At 41.0% G+C, this 24,889-nt stretch overlaps 1 protein-coding gene across 2 annotated transcripts in view; it reads left to right on the forward strand.

The window, feature by feature from the left end:
* The window catches only part of KDM5A (lysine demethylase 5A), a 136,874-nt gene that overhangs the window by 47,115 nt on the left and 64,870 nt on the right, over window positions 1-24,889 (forward strand). For both annotated transcript variants that reach the window (XM_025400961.1, XM_025400962.1), the window contains exons 15-22: window positions 6,145-6,326; window positions 6,710-6,834; window positions 7,345-7,495; window positions 8,824-8,938; window positions 12,089-12,444; window positions 17,815-17,953; window positions 21,747-21,926; window positions 23,241-23,402. In XM_025400961.1, the coding sequence (XP_025256746.1) occupies window positions 6,145-6,326; window positions 6,710-6,834; window positions 7,345-7,495; window positions 8,824-8,938; window positions 12,089-12,444; window positions 17,815-17,953; window positions 21,747-21,926; window positions 23,241-23,402 (1,410 nt within the window). The remainder of the gene's footprint in view (window positions 1-6,144; window positions 6,327-6,709; window positions 6,835-7,344; window positions 7,496-8,823; window positions 8,939-12,088; window positions 12,445-17,814; window positions 17,954-21,746; window positions 21,927-23,240; window positions 23,403-24,889) is intronic.

Raw genomic sequence — 24,889 nt, forward strand, 5'->3', positions numbered from 1 at the left:
TTATTTTTTTGGAGAATTTTATTCAAATCAAACCATACAAGTTGTCCTTTTATGTCTGATTTCTTTCATTCAGCGTAATTACTTTGGGACTCATCCATATTGTTGGATGTACCAATACTTTATTCCTTTTTATTGCACACTGGTTTTCCATTGAATAGGTGTACCGCAATTTGTTTATCCTTTCACTTGTGGGTGAACATTTGGATTGTTAACATTTTTTGGCTGTTAGAAATTAAATTGCTCTGAACATTTGCGTACAGCCTTTTGATGGACATATGCTTTTGTTTATCTTGAGTAAATACTAGGCGTGGAATGCTTGGATCATATAGTATGTATATGTGTAATTTTTTTTTTTTTTTTTTTTGAGATGGAGTTTTGCTCTTGTTGCCCAGGCTGGAGTGCAGTGGCTTGATCTCAGCTCACCGCAACCTCCGCCTCCCGGGTTCAAGTGATTCTCCTGCCTCAGCCTCCCGGGTAGCTGGGATTACAGGCGCCGCCACCACGCCCGGCTAATTTTTGTATTTTTAGTAGAAAGGGGGTTTCTTCATGTTGGCCAGGCTGGTCTCGAACTGACCTCAGGTGATCCGCCTGCCTCGGCCTCGCAAAGTGCTGGGATTACAGGCGTGAGCCACCGCGCCCAGCTGTATGTGTAATATTTTCTTTCTTTTTTTTTTTTTTTTTTTTTTTTTTTGAGATGGAGTCTCGCTCTGTAGCCCAGGCTGGAGTGCAGTGGCCGGACCTCAGCTCACTGCAAGCTCCGCCTCCCGGGTTCACGCCATTCTCCTGCCTCAGCCTCCTGAGTAGCTGAGACTACAGGCGCCCGCCAACACGCCCGGCTAGCTTTTTGTATTTTTTAATAGAGACGGGGTTTCACCCTGTTAGCCAGGATGGTCTCAATCTCCTGACCTCGTGATCCGCCCGTCTCGGCCTCCCAAAGTGCTGGGATTACAGGCTTGAGCCACCGCGCCCAGCCATGTGTAATATTTTCTAAAACACTGTGACGCTGTGTTCCAAAGTGGTTGTACCATTTTACGTTTCCTCCAGCAGTGTGTAAGAAGTTTCGGTTGCCTTCTATCCTCACCAACATTTGGTATAGTCTTTTCAACTTTAGACATTGTAATAAGGTTATAGTGGTATTTCATTATTTAATATTCCCACTTTAAGCTTGTATTCTTTTTTTGTTGTTGTTTTTGAGACGGAGTCTCACTGTGTTGCTTAGGCTGGAGTGCAGTGGCATGATCTTGGCTCACTGCAACCTCAGCCTTCCAGGTTCAGCAGTTCTGCTGCCTCAGCCTCCCAAGTAGCTGGGATTACAGTCATGTACCACCTTCTCTAGCCAGTTTTGTATTTTTAGTAGAGATGGGGTTTCACTATGTTGGCCAGGCTGGTATTGAGCTCCTGACCTCAGGTGATCCACCTACCTTGGCCTCCCAAAGTGTTGGGATTACGGGTGTGAACCACTGTGCCTGGCCTATACTTGTATTCTTAAAAGTCTTATTTTGATTATATATTTATTTAAAATGGGATTCCTTTTCTCATTGCCTAGAGTCTTTCTTTTGAATTTTGAAATTTTAAGTACATTGGTGGAGACTCATGAAATACAATTTCGTGATATGTCCTCAGTATTTCAGATTTAACCTGACTGGGGCATTATTTTCCTTGCTCTTTGATAATTTGAATGCCCCGTCTCCTGATCCTTTACCATGTTTCTTTGTGGTACTTTGATCAAATTTCTCTGTAGACCCTTCTTTAAACATACCTTCCACCTGCGCCCTTGTTCCAGTTACTTATCCCTGCCCTTACTTTGCATTATGAACTTGTCTTTCCTATTTTAAGAAAAGTTTTCATTTTACCTTTTACTGAAAATCTTCAGTGGTTTTCCTGTGGTCAGCAGTCTTTTGTCCTCTTGATCCTTTCATTATCATTGTCATTCTGTTCCCATCATACTTTTGAAAGTCTCAGAGTTCACCAGTGACACTTTATTGCAAAATCCAGTGGTTTTTTTTTTTTTTTTTTTTGAGACAGAGTCTCACTCTGTTGCCCAGGCTGGAGTGCGGTGGCGCGATGTTGGCTCACTGCAAGCTCTGCCTCCTGGGTTCACACCATTCTCCTACCTCAGCCTCCTAAGTAGCTGGGGCTACAGGTGCCAAGCCTGGCTAATTTTTTGTATTTTTAGTAGAGACAGGGTTTCACCGTGTTAGCCGGGATGGTCTCCATCTCCTGACCTCATCATCCTCCCGCCTCGGCCTCCCGAAGTGCTGGGATTACAGGCGTGAGCCACCGTGCCCGGCCAAAATCCAGTGGTTTCTTTCTGTGTCTTCCACCCCCTGAGCTCTTTGTTGCACTATATATTGGTGCTTTGGTTTCTTTCCCTAACATTTGCTCTACTGTTTTTTCAGTCTCTTTGATTATATTTGCCCATCATTTCTAGTTCTTTCTCCTTATATCCTCAACAATGTGTGCAGGGTTCAGCCTTTGACTGTTTATTGTTGTTATTTTGTGCTGTTTATCTTGGAATTCTCATCTAAGGGTCTTAAGTCTGTCAGCTATTACCTTGTGGTTTCAGTTCTCACTTCTTAAAGTTTCCTCCTGTTATGTTACACACAGGAATTATTGTTACTTTGAAAGAAGCTGTGTCCAGCCACTCATTTGTAATCTGTGTTTCCAACATGTGTATTGCACATTTCTATTTAGATTTTTATCATCTCAGTTTCAGCATCTGAAATAGAAAATCTCCTTCCTGTCCACCCTTCATAAACTACTTTCTTTCCTAATTGCCTCATCTTAGTAAGCACCAGGACCACCATGTAAAAACTTAGTGTGATCTTGACTTATACGTTTCCTTTTTTTTTTTTTTGAGATGGAATTGCACTCTGCCACCCAGGCTGGAGTGCAGTGGCACGATCTCAGCTTACTGCAACCTCCGCCCCCTGGGTTCAAGCGAATCTCCTGCCTTACCCTCCCAAGTAGCTGGGATTACAGGCGTTCACCACCTTGCCCAGCTAATTTTTGTATTTTTAGTAGAGACAGGGTTTCACCATGTTGGCTGGGTTAGTCTCGAACTCCTGACCTAAGGTTATCTGCCCTCCTCAGCCTCCCAAAATGCTGGGTTTACAGGCATGAGTCACCACACCTGGCCTCGTTTCCTTCATAGTTATCTGTTACCTAGTTTTTTGTTTTATTTATTTATTTATTTGAGAAAGAGTCTCACTCTGTTGCCTGGGTTGTAGTGCAGTGGCGCGATCTCGGCTCACCTGCTGTCTCCACCTCTCAGGTTCAAGCAATTCTGTGTCAACCTCCTGAGTAGTTAGGTTTACAAGCGTGTGCCACCACACCTGGCTAATTTTTGTATTTTTAGTACAGACAAGGTTTCACCATGTTGGCCAAGCTGGTCTCGAACTCCTGACCTCAGGTGATCTACCCACCTCAGCCTCCCAAAGTGGTGGAATTATAGGTGTGAGCTACTGCGCCTGGCCTGTTACCTAGTTTTAAGTTTTTCTTTGGCACTGTTTCTCATCATTCTCCCTTGCCCCCTTTTTTTCCTTACTGCTACACCATCCTGTTCCATTCCCTAATTTTCTCACCTGGCTTATTTCAAATAGCCTTTTTTGGTTTTTGTTTTTTTGAGACGGAGTCTCGCTCTGTCACCCAGAGTGGAGTGCAGTGGCGCAGCCTTGGCTCACTGCAGCCTCTGTCTCCCGGATTCAAGTGATTCTCCTGCCTCAGCCTCCCCAGTAGCTGGGACCAGAGGTGCACACTACCACGCCTGGCTAATTTTCTGTATTTTTAGTAGAAAATGGGGTTTCACCATGTTGGCCAGGCTGGTCTGGAACACCTGGCCTCAAGGGATTTGCCCACCTTGGCCCCCCAAAGTGCTGGGATTACAGGCATGAGCCACTGCGCTTGGCCTCAAATAGCTTTTAATTTGTATTTCTGGCTTTTTTCTTCTCTCCATTTCCTCTTTATTTATGGTTTTCTAAAGTATATTCTCAGGAATATAAGCTTTGTAATGTTTTAAAAGATATTATAAGGAAAAGTTCTGTGGCTAAAAACGTTTGGAAAATGGCAGGCTAAGAAAAGGTAAATGGATATATTTAAAATATTGATGTTAGCTTCATTTAAGACTGGAAAAGTAAAAGAACAATGAATTCTAGTTTGGGTACAAAAAATAGGGGGAGCTAAAATAATGTGAAATATATACTTTTCCAGTTTTCAGGATTTTAAAATTACTTAAAAGGTATAGGAAAATTAATGGTAAAAATTAATAAAAACATATATAGGCCAAAAAGAAAGATAAATGAGATCCTTACTGCAGAGCTTCTGATTCTTGAATATGCTGGTGTTCATTGTTATCTGTGAAGTAGGAGGGATATAATCCATAGCATTTTCCAAAAAAATGTTTTTCCTTGTTTTTTTTTTTTTTTTTTTTTTGTAGAGACATTGTCTTCCTATGTTGCCTAGGCTGGTCTTGAACTCGTTGGCTCAAGTAGTCCTCCCACCTCAGCCTCCCAAAGTGCTGAGATTATAGGTGTGAGCCTCCACACCTGGAACAAAAAAAATTATTTTCCCCAGAGTATGTTTTAGGATCTGTGATCCTTGGAGTACACTTTGGGAAACTATAAAATTTCTTGAAGCAGCCAGAACTTTCTCAGTTGCCACCTTAGCATTCCCTTGAGAACAGCATTGCTGGTTGTTCTGAAGCTAAATTCGTATAAACTAAGAAGTATGTGCAGTGCATTTTGAAACTGTTTTTATGTTAAAATAATTTTTAAAGAAAATACTAAATGCCAGTATGAGAAAATGGAAAGATAGGAGAATATGGCCAGCAGACATCTAAATTAAACTAGTATCAAAAACAATGTATGATGAAAAACCAGAATTGTGCATGCCAGTGAATAAATTATCAGGTTCCCACCTTGTTTAAATGAAGAGAGTTTGCTCTTCTTGCAGAATTGTGTTTCCGAGTAACTTACTCCATCAAGTAAGCAGAAACTGTAAAGTTATATAATAAATGGCGGTCTTTGGTAAAATGCACTTCGTATGCTCTTATATATATATATATATATATATTTTTTTTTTTTTGAGACGGAGTCTTGGTCTGTCACCCAGGCTGGAGTGCAGTGGTGCAATCTCAGCTCACTGCAACCTTCACCTCCCAGGCTCAAGTGATTCTCCTGCCTCAGCCTCCTGAATAGCTGGGACTACAGGCATGCATCATCACGCCCGGCTAATTTTTGTATTTTTAGTAGAGACGAGGTGTCACCATATTGGCCAGGCTGGTCTCAAACTCCTGACCTCAGGTGATCGGCCCGGCTTAGCCTCCCAGAGTGCTGGGATTACAGGCGTGACCCACTGCACCCTGCCCACTCTTATATTCTTGGCATACTGAATTTGTCTTAACTTTCTTTTTGATGATTTTGATTTGCACAATTTACTTTATACTTCTTTGTCCTTACATATGTTTGCATATGTCATTGTTACTTTTGGATAATAGATTACTAATTTATTTTGCTCAAGGATATAATTGGGAGTTTGGGGCCAGCCACCCCCAGAATGCCTCCCAATTACAATTTTCTTCCCTTCTGTCAAAAAACTGTCTTGACTTTTGTGGTAATCACGTTTCTTTTTTTTAGAGACAGGGTCTTGCTGTGTCGGCTGGGGTTGGAGTGCAGCAGTACTATCATAGCTCACTGCAGCCTGGCCTCAAATGATCTTCCCTCCTTAGCCTCCTGAGTAGCTGGGATTGCAGGCATGCACCACCATGCCTGGGTAATGTTTAAACATGTTTTTATAGGGATGCTGACTTTGTTGCCCTGGCTGGCCTCAAATCCCTGGCTTCAAGCAATCCTTCCACTTCGGCCTCCTAAAGTGCTGGGATTATAGCCATGAGCCACTGCACCCAACCCACATTTCTTTATAGTTTTGTCGTTCAAATGTGCATCCTTAGATACCAAACTTTAATCTTGCGCATTGAAAAACAGCGATGATTACTTTTAGGAAGTATTTCGATGTTGTGCCATTGTACCTTTCATGTTTATGCCTTTAAGTCAGAGATTTGTCTGTGGAAAAAAATGTAGTAACTTAAGTTTTTTGATGTTTTAAAGACTAGAAAGACTTGATCTAGTGCAATAAATTATATTTCAGGGTGTCCTGATGTCAGAAGAAGAAGTGTTTGAACTTGTTCCTGATGATGAGCGACAGTGTTCAGCATGCAGAACCACATGTTTTCTCTCTGCTCTCACATGTTCCTGTAATCCTGAGCGGCTTGTATGTCTCTACCATCCAACTGATCTGTGCCCCTGCCCCATGCAGAAGAAATGTCTTAGGTATCCAAAAGTAGTTTGTAAAACTTCCATGACCTTTTTTTAAAACCAAGTCTTAATGTTGTTTTTACTTATTCCCTTCCTTTACTCTTTACTCTGGACTTCTCAACTTCCCTGTCTACTTCTAGGCTTGAAGACCAGTCCTTTAAAGTTGGCCCTAAACTTGGCAGCTGAAATTAGTTTCTTTATCAGTTGATTTCACATGTTCCTTGTCTCCTTGGGTTAAAAACGGTGGGCTGGTTTGATTTTCTCTTCACGTGAACGAAGATCCCATTCCCTTGGCCATTGTATTCTCCTTAAGCCGATTATACTAAAACTTTATTTTTAAGTTATTGTTGGTTTTTGAGATTTTTATTTCTGTGTGTGTTTGTGTTTTCTTTTTGTAGATACCGCTACCCATTAGAAGACCTCCCTTCTCTGCTATATGGTGTAAAAGTCAGGGCGCAGTCCTATGACACGTGGGTCAGTCGTGTTACAGAAGCATTGTCTGCTAACTTCAACCACAAAAAAGGTAAAATTTCCTTCTTTTGTATACATATGCTGAATTGATTGTCACTTTAAAAGAGGCTTTGTTTAGTTTTATGTTTTTTCTTTCCGTAAAAGAAAAATCCTAGGCTTCCTGTGAGATTTGAGATTAATGGGTTGGTTGAATATAGACTTAATTGTCTATTTGAGAATCTTCTTTGAAATGAAAAAACTGACTAAAAGTGGGCCGGACATCTAACTTGCAGTAAATTTATTATATATGTTGGGAACCCACTATTACCAGTAAGACTAACACTGAAGGCTTCTTTGGAAAGAGAAATTTATTTACCTGAGAGAAACTGTCTATAAGGATTATAAATGAGCACCTGGTTGTTAGCTTTTATTGTGTTGGTGAGATTTTCACAGCTGTTTGCTTCTACTAATTTTATGTTTCTACTAGTAGGTTGGGGACTCACTTGAGTGAGGTTGGTGAAGATTTTAGAATGGCTTTTTGTGTCTGTGGTCATTGTATATGGCTCTTTATTTATTTTTACAGATTTGATTGAATTGCGAGTAATGCTGGAAGATGCTGAGGATAGGAAATACCCAGAGAATGATCTCTTTCGAAAACTCAGGGATGCTGTAAAAGAAGCTGAGACCTGTGCTTCTGTGGCTCAGCTGCTTCTGAGCAAAAAGCAGAAACACAGGTAAACCTAAGACGAGTTTAATTATCGTTGTCCTCTTTCTTTCAGAGTAAAAACCAAATCTTTGTCTGGCCTGCGAAGCCCTACATTGTCTTGGACCTCTTGTGGCCATGTCTCTCGCTCCCAGTGATGCTCCAGTTTTATCTCCCACTATTCTCCCTCCTTTCTTGCTCCAGCCTGCAGTGTTCTTTCTCTCGCCGTTCTTCATACATACAGGCACGTTTTTGCGTAGGACTTCATGCTCTCTCTTTACTCTGCTCGGAGTTCGCTTCCCACCGTATCCAGGTGGCTTGTTCCGTGACCTGCCTCTTTTAAGCCTTTGTTTTCAGATGTCACTTTGTTGGCGAGGGCTTTTCTGACAAGCCTTTATAAAATTGCAGTCCTCTTACCCTTTTTCATGCTTTGTTTTTCTCCTAGCGTTACCACCTGCTAATATACTAATCTACTTATTTATTATCTGTCTTCTCTTCCCCATCCGCCACTAGAATGTACACAAGACTAGAATATCAGGAATTTTTTTTCATTGTCATATTTCTTGTGCTTAAAACAATGCCTGGCACATAGTTGTGCAATAAATATTTGTAAATGAATAAATGGAAACTATAGGCTGAAGGCAGGTGGCAGCAAAGGGTAGCCTTGATGGATGCAGAGGAGGTTGTTAAGAAGCATAGAAGTATGCACCCTTGGTATGATGTAATTCCTAAGTATTAAATTTTCTGTGGTATTTAAATGTGGTGGTGTAATTCCAGCACATTTCTTCTGTCTGAATGGCTTTTCTATAGCAATTCATATTGGGTTTTTTAATTACTTTGTAAATTTTTTATTTACCATTTTGTTAGATAACTTTTCTTAGAGACATTGATCAACGGCTCTTAGCTTGTCATTGGGCCAGTGACCCCACTTGGAGAACCTGGTAAAAGTTTAGGAATCCTCTTAGAAAAATCATATACACACAAATTTTGGAACACTTTCAGAGGAGTCATTGTAACCTAAGGCAGGTTAAAGGCTCTTCTTTCACATTTTAACCTTCTTGAGATACAGGGTTAAGTTTTATCAATGAACTTAATATTCCAACTATGAGGAATTTATGTAATGTTTGAAATGTTTAATACTTGTAGATCGAAGGAACTGTAACTTGGAGAGTTGAATCTTTGAGTCATTAACTGAAGAACTTAAAAACTGTTTTGAAGTGGTCACCATTGCAGGGTAATCCCTCAAACACTGGGATTCTAGGATTGCTTAGGTTTGAATTCTGAATAGACTAGGAGCCCTTTTGATATCAGAATGACTGATTTTTTTCTTACTTGTATCTCAATATTATTTCACATCAGACAGAGCCCAGATAGTGGGAGGACTCGGACCAAACTGACAGTGGAAGAATTGAAGGCCTTTGTCCAACAACTTTTTAGTCTTCCGTGTGTCATCAGCCAAGCTCGGCAAGTGAAGGTGGAGTATGACATCCTTTTTTTGGGTAATGTCCTTTGTGACAGGGTCTACTGTTCTGGGTTTCACAGACTGGTATATCTAAACTAGTTTTTTGCTCTAATTTTTTTTTTCTCTCACTATATGCTGCTATTTGAGGTTCTTTAATAGGCAGTTTTTTGGTTTTGTTCTTAGCCGTTATTTCCCATTTAAAATTCTGTAAGGCTGATAAAGAATTATTTTTTTCTATATTAATTTTAGTTCAGAACACCCATTTAACATAGATGTAATTGAGATGCAAGAAATTAGTTAAAATAATCTGCATGTATCAGTGTTATTAATACATGAGCTTTTAAAAATGCAGAGCTCTGAAATTACCAGCACCCTGGTGGCTTAATGAATATGTAAAATCTTAAAAGTATGTATCAAATATATTAATCTCCATAGTTAATGATCTTTTGATAGTTTGGGGTGTTTTTATGTTTTGGGGGTGGGTAGAGGTCTAAAATAGTGTTTTTTGTTTTTGTTTTTGAGAAGGGAGTCTCGCTCTGTCGCCCAGGCTGGAGTGCAGTGGCGCGATCTCGGCTCACTGCAAGCTCCGTCTCCTGGGTTCAAGTGATCCTCCCGAGTAGCTGGGATTACAGGAATGGGCCACTATGCCCAGTTAATTTTTGTATTTTTAGTAGAGACGGGGTTTCGCCATGTTGGCAGTCTGGTTTCAAACTCCTGACCTCAGGTGATCCACCCGCCTCGGCCTCCCAAAGTGCTGGGATTACAGGCATGAGCCACTGTGCCCGGCCTAAAATAGTTTTTATAGTTTTTATCAAGGTTATCAACTTGTAAAATCTAGGGTCAGTTGTGTTCTTGTCTTATTCAATTTCATAAGAGCATTTTGATAAGTGACTACTCTTTCTTGAATGCTGTTCTTTAAGCCTCTGTGACACCACACTTTCTGGATTTTTTCTTAGCTCATTGGCAGTTCTTCTCTTAAGTCTTCCTTGCTGCTTGTTTCTCTTTGACTTGGCTTCTCAAGTGTTGGAGTATATGAGGAGTCTCGGCCCTTTCTTCAGGTGCCCCCACTTCTGATACCTTATTTGCCCAGTGACATTAAATATCACCTGTATCCTGTTGATTCAGTCCCACATCTCCAGCCCTGGATGCCTTTTTCCCTACAGACTTGTATGTCCACGTGTGTACTCTGGATTTCCTTTCGGTGGACTAAAAGGCATATTAAAGCCTCTTTTTTTTTTCTTTTTTTTTTTTTGAGACAGGGTCTGGCTCTGTCACCCAGGCTGCAGTACAGTGGTGTGGTCTCAGCTCACTGTAACTTCTGCTTCCCAGACTCAAGCAATCCTCCCACCTCAGCCTCCCAAGTTGCTGGTACTACAGGTGCACACCACCACACCTGGCTAATTTTTGTATGTTTTGTAGAGACAAGGTTTCACCATTTTGCCCAGGCTGGTCTCAAAACTCCTGAGCTCAAGCAGTCCACTTGCTTTGGCCTCCCAAAGTGCTGGGATTACAGACATGAGCCATGACACCTGGCCTTAAGCCTTTTAATGAACCAAATGAATCAAACTCCTTGATTTCTTTATTTCCGTTATTCCCCGTGTTCAATATTTAAACAAGTGCTGACTGCTGTTACCTCCAAAATATATCCTAAAGCAAACCATTTATTGTCCTCTCCGTTGCCTAAACTATGCTCTACACCACTGGAATGTGCCCCTTGGATTACTGCAACAGGCTTTCAGCTGCTTTCTCTTCTTTTGCTCATCTGACATTTTATTTTTTGTTTGGTAACCAGAATGATAATCTACACTTTAAATCAAATCACAGGCCGGGCGCGGTGGCTCAAGCCTGTAATCCCAGCACTTTGGGAGGCCGAGACGGGTGGATCACAAGGTCATGAGATCGAGACCATCCTGGCTAACCCGGTGAAACCCCGTCTCTACTATAAAATACAAAAAACTAGCCGGTCGAGGTGGCGGGCGCCTGTAGTCCCAGCTACTCGGAAGGCTGAGGCAGGAGAATGGCGTGAACCCGGGAGGCGGAGCTTGTAGTGAGCTGAGCTCCGGCCACTGCACTCCAGCCTGGGCGACAGCGCGAGACTCCGTCTCAAAAAAACAAACAAACAAACAAAAAAAAATCAAATCACATCACTTCCCTGTGGTTAAAATTCTCCAGTGGTTCCCCAAAGCCATTTGAATGAAATTCAAACTCATTGTAACCTAGAAGATACTGTGTAGTCTGACCTCTGCTTATTTTTTAACCACATTTCTCCATCGTCCACTTGTAGCAACACACCAAGCTCATTCTTCTTTAAAAGCGTTTGCGATTATTATTTACCCTGCCCTAACTGTTCTTCCTTCAGACCCTCTTGTAGTTCCTCCCCAACCCTCAATTTAGTTTCAGTTTGCCTTCTGTGACTACCATGACATTGCTAAGTAATATGCCTCTGCCCGCTCTGGTCATTCTCTGTTGTGCTGCCCTATTTTCAGAGCACTTGACACTAACTGAAACATTTTATTCGTGTGTTCACTGTCTGGTCACCTGCATTAGAATGTATGTTCTCTGGGCCGGGCACGGTGGCTCTCGCCTGTAATGCCAGCACTTTGGGAGGCTGAGGCGAGCGGATCATGAGGTCAGGAGATTGAGACCATCCTGACTAACACGGTGAAACCCTGTCTCTACTAAAAATACAAAAAATTAGCCGAGTGTGGTGGCGCCTGTAGTCCCAGCTACTCGGGAGGCTGAGGCAGGAGAATGGCGTGAACCCGGGAGGCGGAGCTTGCAGTGAGTCGAGGTCGTGCCACTGCACTCCAGCCTGGGCGACAGAGCGAGACTCTGTCTCAAAAAAAATAAGTATGTTCTCTGAAGACAAGGACTTTTTATGTCTTCTTAATACTGTGTGCCTGGAAAAGTGCCTGCATCTAAATCAGCAGTCATTGAATATTTATTGAATGAATCAACTATATTTTAAAAGTAGGAGTATAGCTAGAAGTAATTACACAAAAGCATATTTATTTATTTAACTATCATATCTGAATATTTGGTGTTATGGTGGTGAGATTATGAGAGTCTAGAATTGATAGTGTGCCCTGACTATGTCTAGTTCATACTCTTTGTATCTTTTAAATTTGTTTTTCGAATTTTTATTTCTTTTGACCTTTTCAGAATCTGCTAGATGATGTGGAAGAGTTTCATGAACGTGCTCAGGAGGCCATGATGGATGAAACCCCAGATTCTTCCAAACTCCAAATGTTGATAGATATGGGCTCTAGTCTGTATGTGGAACTCCCTGAATTACCACGACTGAAGCAAGAGCTTCAACAGGCTCGGTGGTTGGACGAAGTAAGACTGACCTTATCAGATCCACAGCAAGTCACTTTGGATGTCATGAAGAAACTGATAGACTCTGGGGTAGGGTTGGCACCCCACCATGCTGTGGAGAAAGCAATGGCTGAACTACAGGAGCTCCTTACAGTCTCTGAACGATGGGAAGAAAAGGCTAAGGTCTGCCTACAGGCAAGGTGAACACATTTTGGTGACTGTTGCCTCTTTAACAACTAAGTCAGAAGGTAGAATGGGAAGAAGGAGCTTAAAGGCTTATTGCATTAAATGGCTTTTTTTTTTTTTTTTTTCCCCCTTTAGGATTTTAATGTGTAAGTAGCATTAGTTAAGTTGTGTAGGTGGGAAAGGCACTTCCTGATGATCCAGGGCCTGAGGGAAATGGGGAGATTCTCCTCTCTCCCTGCTTTGGCAGGCAGCTCCTGGAGAGGTGCAGGTCGGTGGCAGTGGGTACAGGCAAGCTGGAGAGTTTCTTGCTGGGCAGGAATGCCCACAGTCCACACCTTCTTCAGCCCTCAGCACCTCATTGTGTCTGGACCCACGAATGGAGTGCCAGTGCTAGGGAGTGGGTTCTCCTGTGTCTGGCTCCAACAACTGGTTTATTGTGATGACATTAAATATTTAATTAAATGTTTTGTGACTTCCCTGGCCAATTGCTAAGTTATCAAATGGGGCTACATGTAGACAGTTTCAAATATGTGCAGACTATTGTGCAGAGTACTTTGTTAGGTACTTCATGTTATACAAAGTCGTGTTTTGTTTAGAGCCTATACTTAGTGATATTATAGTTAGGAAGTAAGAAGTATAAAGCCCATTGTAGTATGTTATTAATGTTAACCGAAAGGTATGGAAAAATGTTACAGGGATTCAGAGGGGGAAGATCATGGTGAGCTTGGGTGGTCAATAGAGAAGCTTCAGAGAAAAATAAGAACTTAGGTAGAGCCTTGAGGAATGAGTAGGATTGAAGTGGAAGGAAGGTAAGAGAAATGTCAGAAACTGAGTTTAAGGAATATTTAGGGTGTGTTCAAGTGACAGAAGATAAGTGGGTTTGCCTGGAGTGGAGGATTTATGCTGAAAAGTATTGGGAGGTGAGAATCAGGCAGGAGGAGAATGTTGAGTGGCTGTATTAGCATCAGCACCCCATTGGACTTAATGAGATTTTTATTTTTATTTTTATTTTTTTATTTTTTTTTTGGAAACGGAGTCTCGCTCTGCCGCCCAGGCTGGAGTGCAGTGGCCGGATCTCAGCTCGCTGCAAGCTCCGCCTCCCGGGTTCACGCCATTCTCCTGCCTCAGCCTCCTGCGTAGTTGGGACTACAGGCGCCGCCACCTCGCCCGGCTAGTTTTTTATATTTTTTAGTAGAGACGGGGTTTCACCGTGTTAGCCAGGAAGGTCTCGATCTCCTGACCTCGTGATCCGCCCGTCTCGGCCTCCCAAAGTGCTGGGATTACAGGCTTGAGCCACCGCGCCCGGCCAACTTAATGAGATTTAAATAAAGTGTTTATATCTGGCTGTATATCAGCAAATTTGGGTGATAATTAATGGTGGTGTTCTTTGTGAAAGCATTTCTCTAGCAGCGAAGATTAATATTTATATAATTTCTCTTGTGAGGATGAGGAAACTGGGGTGCATAGAGCGATCACGTAGTTACTGAGTGACACAACTGAAATTTAAAGCATCTTCCACTTGATTTCAATATCTCTGTGTACTTATCTACTTTGCCAGCCACTTAACTTTGGATACATTTTGATGAGAAAATCTTTAGGTGATTTAATGAGCACAGCTCTGAGAAGCCTCTATGTGCACTGGGTATTTTGCTATCCAGATGACGTGCAGAATACATACTAAAATGTATTCATTGCTTTTCCTATTTGAACTATTCATATTACTCAGTGTCTTCAGATTAATGACAGTTCCAGGAGGTGGGAACATATTAAGTGGACAAAGCTAAATAACTTTGGAATGTAAAACTATGATTTTGATAACACCTGATACAACTGGTAGTAGGCTACCAAATGAAATTTTGTTGGTAGTAATAGTTAAAACACTTTGTTTTCCCAGTCTCCTATATTTAGTCAGTCACCAGGTCCTGATGATTTTGTCTCCAAAATGTCTTTCATATCTCTCTTTCAAATTCATTGTCACTGACCTGGTTGTAGTCCTCTTATATTTTACCTTGATATTTGAGTTTGGTAAGTATTGATGGAGAACCTACTCCATGCCAGGTACTATTTCTAAATGCTGTGTAGACAGTAGTGAACAAGACACACAAAGATCTCTGCTTTCATGGAGCTACCGTTCTAGTAGAGAGAGAGATGAATGAATTTCAAATAATTAGTGTCATGAAAAAAGTAAAACTGGTAAAGAAATAGAGGATTATGTGGTTGGTGGAAATAGTGGGAGTTAGACTCTTTTCTAATTTCTGTCAGAATTATCTTTCTGAAACACATCCTTAATCTTCTTGATCTCTTAGTATTGGTTATTAACTACTTACCATTATTTTCTTGAGATTCTTTATTTGCCTTTGGCCTTCTCTCTACATCTAAAATAATGGTTTTCCTCGAGATTCTGGCATAGATACCTTTCTTTTCTCACTCTGTACAGTCTCTCTGGAAATTTAATTTAATTTCTTGGCTCCGTTTGCCTTCTTTATACTGAGTAACTCCTAAATCTTCATTTATAATATAGATTTCTTTCATAAATATCGTCTGCCTGTTAGATAATTCCAGGGGATGTCTCACAGATACCTGAAATTCCCTGTATCCAAAATTGGACTCATTAATGTCTTCCCATATCCTCGTCCTTTGTTTCTTTATTCTTTAAATGATACCACCTTTCACTCATTTGAACGGCAGGTACTTTGGTAGTTAGCTTTGACTCCTCCCTTCTTCTTTATCCTCAAACTCAGTTGTGCTGATTATATTTCCCCAGTGCTTCTCACTTTCATTCTTTTTTTTTTTTTAAGTCTGCACATGGATTTATGTTATATTCATTCTTTTTCAAACCCCCTCCCCACCTTCTTTTTTGAGACAGAGACTTGCTTTGTTGCCCAGGCTGGGGTGTGCAGTGGTACCATTTTGGCTCATGGCAACCTCCACTGCCCAAGGCTCAAATCTATTCTCATGCCTCAGCCTCCCGAGTAGCTGGGATTATAGGTGCGTGCCCACCATGCCCAGCTAATTTTTAAATTTTTTGTAGAGACGGGCTTTCGCCATGTTGGCCAGGCTTGTCTTGAGCTCCTGACCTCAAGCAATCCGCCCGCCCCGGCCTCCCACAGTGCTGGGATTACAGGCTTGAGCCACTGTGCCCAGCCTTTTGCCCTCATGCTTGAAGGACTTTTTTGCATTAGGTGTAAAATTACTGGTTGACAGTTATTTTGTCTTAGTACTTTGGATATATCATTCTGTCTGCTGTTTTGAAAAGAATCTTGTAGGATTATTCCTTCTTTTTCTCTCATTCCACTCAGGCTGCTGTCATAGCTAGCCTAGATCACAGCAGCAGGTTCTGTCTGGCCTTACCCCTCTCTGATTCGTTCTCTCTACTGCCACTAGTGCTTTGTTAACACACAGGTGTCACTTTCACTCCCTTACTGAAATCCTTCTCTAGTTTTCTGTTGCCCTCAGGATGAAGTCTAAATTCTCTAACCTGATTTATAAGGCCATCTGTCATCTAGCCTCTTGCTTAATTATATATCTAGTCTTATCTCTTGCCATTCTTCTCTTGTATCCTGTGTTCCAAACATTGTGATTTTCTTCCCAGTTCCTCAAACATCTACGTTCTTTCTCTGCATCTTTGTGCATGTGTATTTTATTCTCCTGTAGAGCACTCTTATTTTCAGCCCATCTCCTGTGGTGTACCGCTGCCAACCCTACCCTGCCCCTGGCCCCAGCTTTCCTGATTAAGCCTTATTCAGAAAGGATGAGAAAGCTTAGACATCACTTTTGGGAAGTCTTCTTTACCCACCAGGTCGATTAGGTTCTCCTACTATGTATTCCAATAGCACCTTTACTTTCATTTATCATTACAGTTCTCACAGTGCATCATAAACTCCTTATTAATAATCTTCATAAAATTAAAAAGCTTCATGAGGCTGGGCACAGTGGCTCACATCTGTAATCCCAGCATTTTGGGAGGCCGAGGAGGGTGGATTGCTTGAGCCCAGAAGTTCGAGACCAGCCTGGCCAACATGGTGAAACCCTGTCTCCACTAAAAATACAAAAAATTAGCTGGGCAAGGTGGCTCATGCCTGTCGTCCCAGCTACTTGGGAGGCTGAGGCATGAGAATCGTTTGAACCCGGGAGGCAGAGGTTGTAGTGAGCTGAGATTGCGCCATTGCACTTCAGCCTGGGTGACAGCAAGACTCAAAAAATAAGTAAAGGTTTCATGAGGCAAGGACTGTCATTCTTGCTCATGAGCAATTTCCAGTACCTAGAATGGTGCCTAACACACAGTAGGATTCGTGGATGATGAACGATTTCCACCTCAGCAGCTTCTCGTTGCTTTATATGATGAAGTCCATGGCTCTCAGGACTCCGCGTCTCTCTTCCTGCCAAATTCCCTCTTCCCGTCCCACTCTTTCTCCACCCGTTCCCTGCCTCCCGTTCTCCACATCGCCCCCTAATTGCAAACTGAACTATGAACTGCTTTTTCAGTGTTTTTCCATGCCTTTGTTCATTGTGTTCCTGGTTTCCTTAACTTCTTTAACTTTTCGTTTTGACAGAATCATACAAATTTAAGGCCTACTTCAAAGCCTTTCTCAGCTTTCCGGGGCAGAATTAATCACTGCCTCTGGTAACAGTGAGTTTATAGTAATTTGGTTTTAGTTCCCAGTAGAAGCATAATTCTTACCTTGTATTGCGATTCGTTGAGGATAAGGTCTACGCTTTATTCATCTTTGTTTAACTAATGTTAATGAATGTAGTTTAAGTAAATGTACCTTGTCAACATTAATGGATTTCTAGTCTCTTGTTTTCTACATTGCTATCAAATGTGCATCTCTGACAATTTCAGTTACTGTAGAGAAGTAGAATAGAGGTAGTCTAGTATAGTGAAAGGATCATGGATCTGACCCTCATTCTGAATCAGTATTTCAGATGTGTGGTTTATTATGCTAAATGACTGGGGAAAATAACTTCTCTTTGAGTTAAAGTTTTCTTATCCTTAGCCGGGCGTGGTGGCGGGCGCCTGTAGTCCCAGCTACTCGGGAGGCTGAGGCAGGAGAATGGCGGGAACCCAGGAGGCGGAGCTTGCAGTGAGCCGAGATCCTGCCACTGCACTCTGCACTGCAGCCTGGGCGACAGAGCGAGACTGCGTCTCAAAAAAAAAAAAAAGTTTTCTTATCCATAAAATATTTATGTTTTATTTTATTGTAAACTTATGTTTATACATTTTCTTATCTATAAGATGGAAAAGAAAGATACTAGCTGCTTTGCCTCCCTTATAGGATTGTGGTAAGAATTCAGTGAAATCATGTAAATGAAAGTTATCTAAACATTCTGAAATATTATTTAAATGTTGATTTCTCATGCATCCTACTGTTTTATTCTTTTAGACCACGGCACAGTGTGGCAAGTTTAGAAAGCATTGTGAATGAAGCCAAGAACATTCCAGCCTTTCTACCCAATGTGTTGTCCTTGAAAGAAGCCTTACAAAAGGCTCGAGAATGGACAGCCAAAGTGGAAGCTATTCAGGTAAGAAGGCTTTTGGATTATCCCACCTATCAGGTAACGCCTGTTTCACGGATTAATCTTTTTTTTTTTTTTGAGACAGAGTCTGTCTCTCTCACCCAGGCTGGAGTGCAGTGGCACCATCTTGGCTCACTGCAGCCTCCACCTCCCAGGTTCAAGCAATTCTCCCACCTCAGCCTCCTAAGTAGCTGGGACTGCAGGCGCCCGCCACCACGCCTGGCTAATTTTTTGTAATTTTTAGTAGAGACGGAGTTTCACCGTGTTAGCCAGGATGGTCTCGATCTCCTGACCTCGTGATCCGCCCGTCTCGGCCTCCCAAAGTGCTGGGATTACAGGCGTGAGCCACCGCGCCCGGCCTAATCTTTTAAACTATTAATTCTTTAGAATAGAATAATCTTAATTCAAACGATCCCTAACTTAGATCGACTTGTGATTTTCTGACTTTATGATGGTGCGAAAGTGATATGCATTGAGTAGAAAGTGTGTTTCGAATTTTGAATTTTGAACTTTTGCCAGGCTAGCAATGTGTGGTGTGACACTCTCTCACGATGCTGGGCAGCAGCATTGAGCCACAGCTCCCAGTCAGTCATGCCGATGTAAGGGTTCTGAGCACCTTTAAGGTAGGGTAGGCTAAGCTGTGTTTGGTATGTTAATTTTATTAAATGCATTTTCAACTTACGATGGGGACATAACCCTGTCGTAAGTTGAGGAGCATCTATAAAATAATTCTAGTACAGTTCACTTACTCTTTTGTCTGATTTTATAATTTAGAATAATTATTACCTACTTAAATATTGCTTGTTTTTATTGACTCCCTGCTATGAAAGATGATGGAATTAGTTATTTAACTCTTTAGCAATAGGGAATTTGTTACCTACTGTATTCTTCAAATTTTTTTCCATGTGCATGAATTACTTTTAAAATTAGAGGCAGAAAAAGAAAATGAAATTAACATTTACTGAGCACCACAATGAATTACTTTTAAAATTAGAGGCAGAAAAAGAAAATGAAATTAACATTTACTGAGCACCACAATGAATTACTTTTAAAATTAGAGGCAGAAAAAGAAAATGAAACTAACGTGTACTGAGCACCACAGCACTCTTGCTACTATTCTAGGTATTTGGGAGCAGGCATGTAAGGGAAGGGTGTAAAAATAGGACCTACAGTATAAAATAGGGTATAAAACTAGAGTCTTCCAAATACATATTTTCTAGTTGGAGAGACATATTTTACACATCTGTAATTTAAAACAGAATGAGGTAAGTGCTAGATAGAGAAAAAAGTATACTTGAATCATAAAAACCGTTAAGCAGCACTTAACAGTGTTAAATATATAAACACTCTTAATTATAGAACTGTACTCAAACAGAAAACCAACTTCCACTAAACTGCTGCCCCCAAAAGGAACATATTCTGGGTGTCAAGTTCTATTTTTTGCTTTTCGAGACGGAGTCTCCCTGTGTCGCTCAGGCTGGAGTGCAGTGGTGGTGCGATCTTGGCTCACTGCAACCTCTGCCTCCTGGGTTCAAGCAATTCTCCTGCCCCAGCTTCTCAAGTAGCTGGGATTACAGGCACGCGCCACCAGGCCCAGCTAATTTTTGTATTTTTAGTAGAGATGGGGTTTCACCATGTTGGCCAGGTTGGTCTTGAACTCCTCACCTCAGGTGATCTGCCTGCCTTGGCCTTCCAAAGTGCTGGGATTACAGGTGTGAGCCACCGTTCCTGGCCTGGGTGTCAAGTTCTAATGACTTCTCTTTTACTTTCTTTTCTGTTGAGTTTTTCTGGGACCTGCTTAGCTGCCAGTGTTTCGTTTCTGTTTTTTTGAGTTATTTCTGTTTTTATCCAGACAGCTTCTATGTTTGGTGAGTCTTTGACCTGGCTCAGGCAGTAGTTGTTGTCTTCAAATGTCTGAGAATCTTTAATTGGCTGTTTTATTTATAATTGAAGGGACTAGGTCAACAAGTGTAGGTAGCTGTCATGTGTTTCCTCTGTTTCAAAGGGCTGTCTCTCTACCAGGCTCTTCCCTTCAGTGGGAATACTGACTTGTAGGCTCTAAGTAAGTGGACAGGTTTTGTTATTTGGCAGACTTTTCTTCAGGCTGCGTGGCCTGGGAGCAGCGTATGTCTAGGCTTAGCCAGAAGGTGTTCTCTAGTCAAATGGCTATAATTGGGCACGAGAAAGAATAATAGTAAATATCATATCTTGATGTGAGCTTGTTTTCTATTCCATTTAGTTATCTGGTCCTATCTTGGTATTGTAGTAGTTTAATTATATCATTTTAATATCTTGTAGGACTAGAGCTACTTCCTTACCCCCTTTAAAAATGCATAGGTTTTTTTCTTTTTTTTTTGAGACAGAGTCTCATTCTGTTGCCCAGGCTGGATCTCAGCTCACTGCAACCTCCTCCTCCTGGGTTCAAGCTATTCTTGTGCCTCAGCTTCCCAAGTAGCTGGGATTACAGGTGTGCACCACTGTGCCTGGGTAATTTTTGTATTTTTAGTAGAGACAAGGTTTTGCCATGTTGACCAGGTTGGTCTTGAACTCCTGGCCTCAAGTGGTCCACCTGCCTCAGCCTCCCAAAGTGCTGGGATTACAGGCATGAGCCACTGCACTCAGCCAAAAAGTCATAGACTTCTTGCCTATTTATTTTTCTCCATGGTTCAGTGTATCTTTCAAAATGAGTTTATAGGCAAATGTATCTGTTGATATTTGGGGAATATCCTTATATTGGAATACAGTATAGATGTTCTGTAAACAATAATGATTTCATTACGTGGAAAGTTGAAACATTGTGAACTTGGAAGGAAAATATTTATTCTTATTTCTGTGTTTGTGTAACTTAAAATGGAGGTGGTTACCAGAATTGAAATACTGCTTTTAGTTGTTGGAAAAATTGTGAAAGACTTTGAAATTGGCAAAAAGATATCTAGGTATCCTTTCAGTGGAATATTGGATGTTGTCTAGTGAACTCTCCAGGATTATCTGATTCTAGGGGTGTGTGCCTTAGATTTTCTTTGGCCAGCCTATTTTACACCTGTCAGTTGTTTAGAAAGAAAAGGATAGCAGTGCAAATGAGGTATGTCCATAGAAAGGCAGTGAAATTTGTATGGAATGGTATAGTTGATTTTCACATTGTAGAAAAAGATGATTCAGTTTTCCTCTATATTAAGCATATATTTCTATCTATTAGTAAATGCGTTTTCTGATTCCTGTTTATTTATCTATTTTTGAGACAGAATCTCAATCTCAGTGACACGATCTCAGCTCACTGCAACCTCCGCCTCCCATGTTCAAGCAATTCTCTTGCCTCAACCTCTTGAGTAGCTGGGATTACAGGCATGCGCCACCACGCCTGGCTAATTTTTGTATTTTTAGTAGAGACAGAGTTTCACCATGTTGGCCAGGCTGGTCTCGAGCTCCTGACCTCAGGTGATCTGCCTGTCTCAGCCTCCCAAAGTGCTGAGATTACAAGTGTGAGCCACAACGCCTGGCCTGCTAACTGCATTTATATATGTCCGTGCTTTAGATTGTCCTTTGAACTGGTTTTTATGTCTGCTGGTTCTCTCATTAATTAGTAAATAAAATCATTGATGACATGTTCATTAAAAAAATAATTTACACAAACTTTAAAAAATAGGACATTGGAAGTTATATGAATTCAAGAGATGGAATTCCATGCAAAGAATAGTATTTAATAAAAGAACTAACACTAAACTTTGTAAGGTCTTTCAACAGTATATTGCCAGACCCCATAAGAGAACTCAAATTGTGAGAATCGACTTTGGTTTTTCAGAGTGGCAGCAACTACGCTTACTTGGAACAGCTTGAGAGCTTGTCTGCGAAAGGACGCCCTATCCCTGTGCGCCTTGAAGCACTGCCGCAAGTGGAATCTCAGGTGGCAGCAGCACGGGCATGGAGAGAACGGACTGGGCGGACCTTTCTTAAGAAGAATTCTAGCCATACGTTGTTACAGGTACTTGAACTTCAACACTCTCATGAACTTCAGCACTCTCATAAGCCACTGGTAATTTAAGTGGTAATAGTATTGGTGAGGGTTGTTTTCAGTGTATCTGATTACCGTTATACAAGTGATTCTTACTGGGTGATAGTTTTCAGTTTGTCTGATTACCGTTATACAAGTGATTCTTACTGGGTGATATCAGATGGTGACTTACTGGGTGGTATCAGATGGTGACTTACTGGGTGGTATCAGATGGCGACTTGCTGGGTGACATCAGATGGCGACTTACTGGGTGACATCAGATGGCGACTTACTGGGTGGTATCAGATGGCGACTTACTGGGTGGTATCAGATGGCGACTTACTGGGTGGTATCAGATGGTGACTTACTGGGTGGTATCAGATGTGACTTACTGGGTGACATCAGATGGCGACTTACTGGGTGGTATCAGATGGTGACTTACTGGGTGGTATCAGATGGCGACTTACTGGGTGGTGTCAGATGGTGACTTACTAGGTGGTATCAGATGTGACTTGAAATCTGGAGCCTTGGGCAGATTCATTTCCAGTTAATCTTGTGCTGTCCCTAGAAAAAGCAGTCGGCCTTGGCTTGTTATTGGACTCTAGTCATTGAAATAGTTTTGTTTTGTTTTGTTTTTTTGAGACAGAGTCTTGCCCTGTTGCCCAGACTGGAGTGCAGTGTTGCGATCTCAGCCCACTGCAGCTGTCGCCTCCTGGGCTCAAGTGATCCTTTCACCTCACCCTCCCAAGTGTCTGGGACTACAGGCATGCACCACCATGCCTGGCTAATTTTTTGTATTTTTGGTGGAGATGATGTTTCGTCATGTTGCCTGGGCTGGTCTCGAACTCCTTTGAGCTCAAGTGATCCGCCCTCCTCAGTCTCCCAAAGTGCTAGGATTACAGGTGTGAACCACCACGTCCAGCCTATCGTTGAATGATCTTTTTTCTCCGAAGCACAAATTTGTATACTCATCGTCCCTTTGATCTTGAGAAGTTGAACGTAGTAGTTAAGAGCAAAGGCTTTGGATAGGTCCTTTCAGGTTTGAGAATGGACTCCTTAATTGCTAACCCTGTGTCCTTGGGCAAGTTATTTCCTTTCTGAGCCTCAGTTTCTCTTGTTTATAAAACGTAGATACTAATACCTACTACATAGGGTTGTTGTGAGGAATGAATTAGATCATGTGTATAAAGTCCTTAAGAAAGTGCCTCGGACACGGTTGAACGGTCAATAAATGGTTCCTTTATTATTTTCACTTCTAAGATTTTTTAAAAACCAGAGTTTATAATGGTGGTTTTATTTTTGTAGGTGCTGAGCCCCCGGACTGACATTGGTGTATATGGGAGTGGCAAAAATAGGAGGAAAAAAGTAAAAGAACTGATAGAAAAAGAAAAAGAAAAGGATCTGGACCTCGAGCCTCTGAGTGATCTGGAGGAGGGATTGGAGGAAACCAGAGATACAGCCGTGGTGGTAAGACGTTACCGAGCGTCTTGAGTTTGCTTGGTGAATACACAATTCTGTAAAGATGTTAGCAGACTCACAGTTTTTATGTTTTTAACTTTTTATTTTCATATGCTTTGGCTTTACGATTATACATATTTCACATTAAAAGTAAATATTTATAATCAAGATATACAAAAAGTTTAGTATTCTGCTCTTTTCCCACAATTGTCTGTTCCATACCTCTGTTCTTTACTGTTGTTTTAATGGTCGTCTACTGTTCCATCAAGTTGTCCATAGTTTGCTGAGTACAGTAAGTCCTCACTTAACATTATCAATAGCTTCTTGCACTGCAACTGTAGGTGAAGCAATGTATAATGAACCCAGTTTTACTACAGGCTGATACAAACAAGAGTTAAGTTCCTTATTTTTTAACCAGCATATTTCTGGTCACAAAAACATCATCAGACTTTTAAAATAAAGACCCCAAACACTTATGATATTAAACACTGAGAAAATTCGAGCTAAACATACATTTAAGAATAATAAAAACTAGATAATTATCCAATTTTTGGTAAATTAGTGAGTGACAGTGGCATTGGCCAGGAATTGTTTTTTTCTCATCAATGTTATAATGAAATTACACTGAACATAAAGATGTTATTTGAGGACCTGCTGTAGTTTTCTAATTTTGAACATTTTGCCTGTTACTTAGTTTCTTATTGTAAGTAATAAAATGAACTTCTTTGTATAGCCTTTTCCTTCTTTTAAATTTCCTAGACTTGACTCTTAGGAATGTAATTACTGGGTTAGAATTTAATATAAACATTTTATGACTCTTATTACTATGTGTTTTTTAAAAGAATTATACCAGGCTACAGATTTCCATCTCTTAATGAGTGTTAAAATATTTGTAGTTGATGAGAATTATGCTTTTTTGGAGGATAGGAGGAATGTGTTAAGATTACTAGGATCCTGAGGAAATAGAAAATAAATACGAATCTGGGCAATAAAAGTAAGGAATTGCATATGATACAGCTCTTTCTGCCTACAAATGATTCTGTTTTGAAGCCAATGAAAATGATTTCTGATTAGAGAGCCTGCCTAACAAGTCAATCTTGCTAGACAAGTAGGACTGGAAATTATTTCAAAATTGTTTCAAAGCTGCCAGTAGTTCAAGAAGAAAATGCACTGACAGTATTGATAATTAAATTTGTTTGCCTTTATTTACTTTGTTAAATTGAGTTTCATAAAACTCTGTTGTTACAACTGATCAAGTTTTGTTACTCTACTTACACATGAAGAGGCCTTCTAGAGAGAAATAAATTAATGTGTATAGGACTTGCCCCAGGGAATGAATTACGAGGGGATGGGAAACTAATACTTCATTGAGTATTTTTCTTGTGCAAGGTACCAGGTTAGGCACTTTCATATGTTACCTTATTTAATCTGTGAAACAGCAAAATAACGGTTGGTAGTATCCTCATTTTTCAGAAAATGGAGGTTCGGAAACTTGT

Source organism: Theropithecus gelada, chromosome 11 (assembly GCF_003255815.1).
Source record: "Theropithecus gelada isolate Dixy chromosome 11, Tgel_1.0, whole genome shotgun sequence".
Classification (NCBI taxonomy): Eukaryota; Metazoa; Chordata; class Mammalia; order Primates; family Cercopithecidae; genus Theropithecus; species Theropithecus gelada.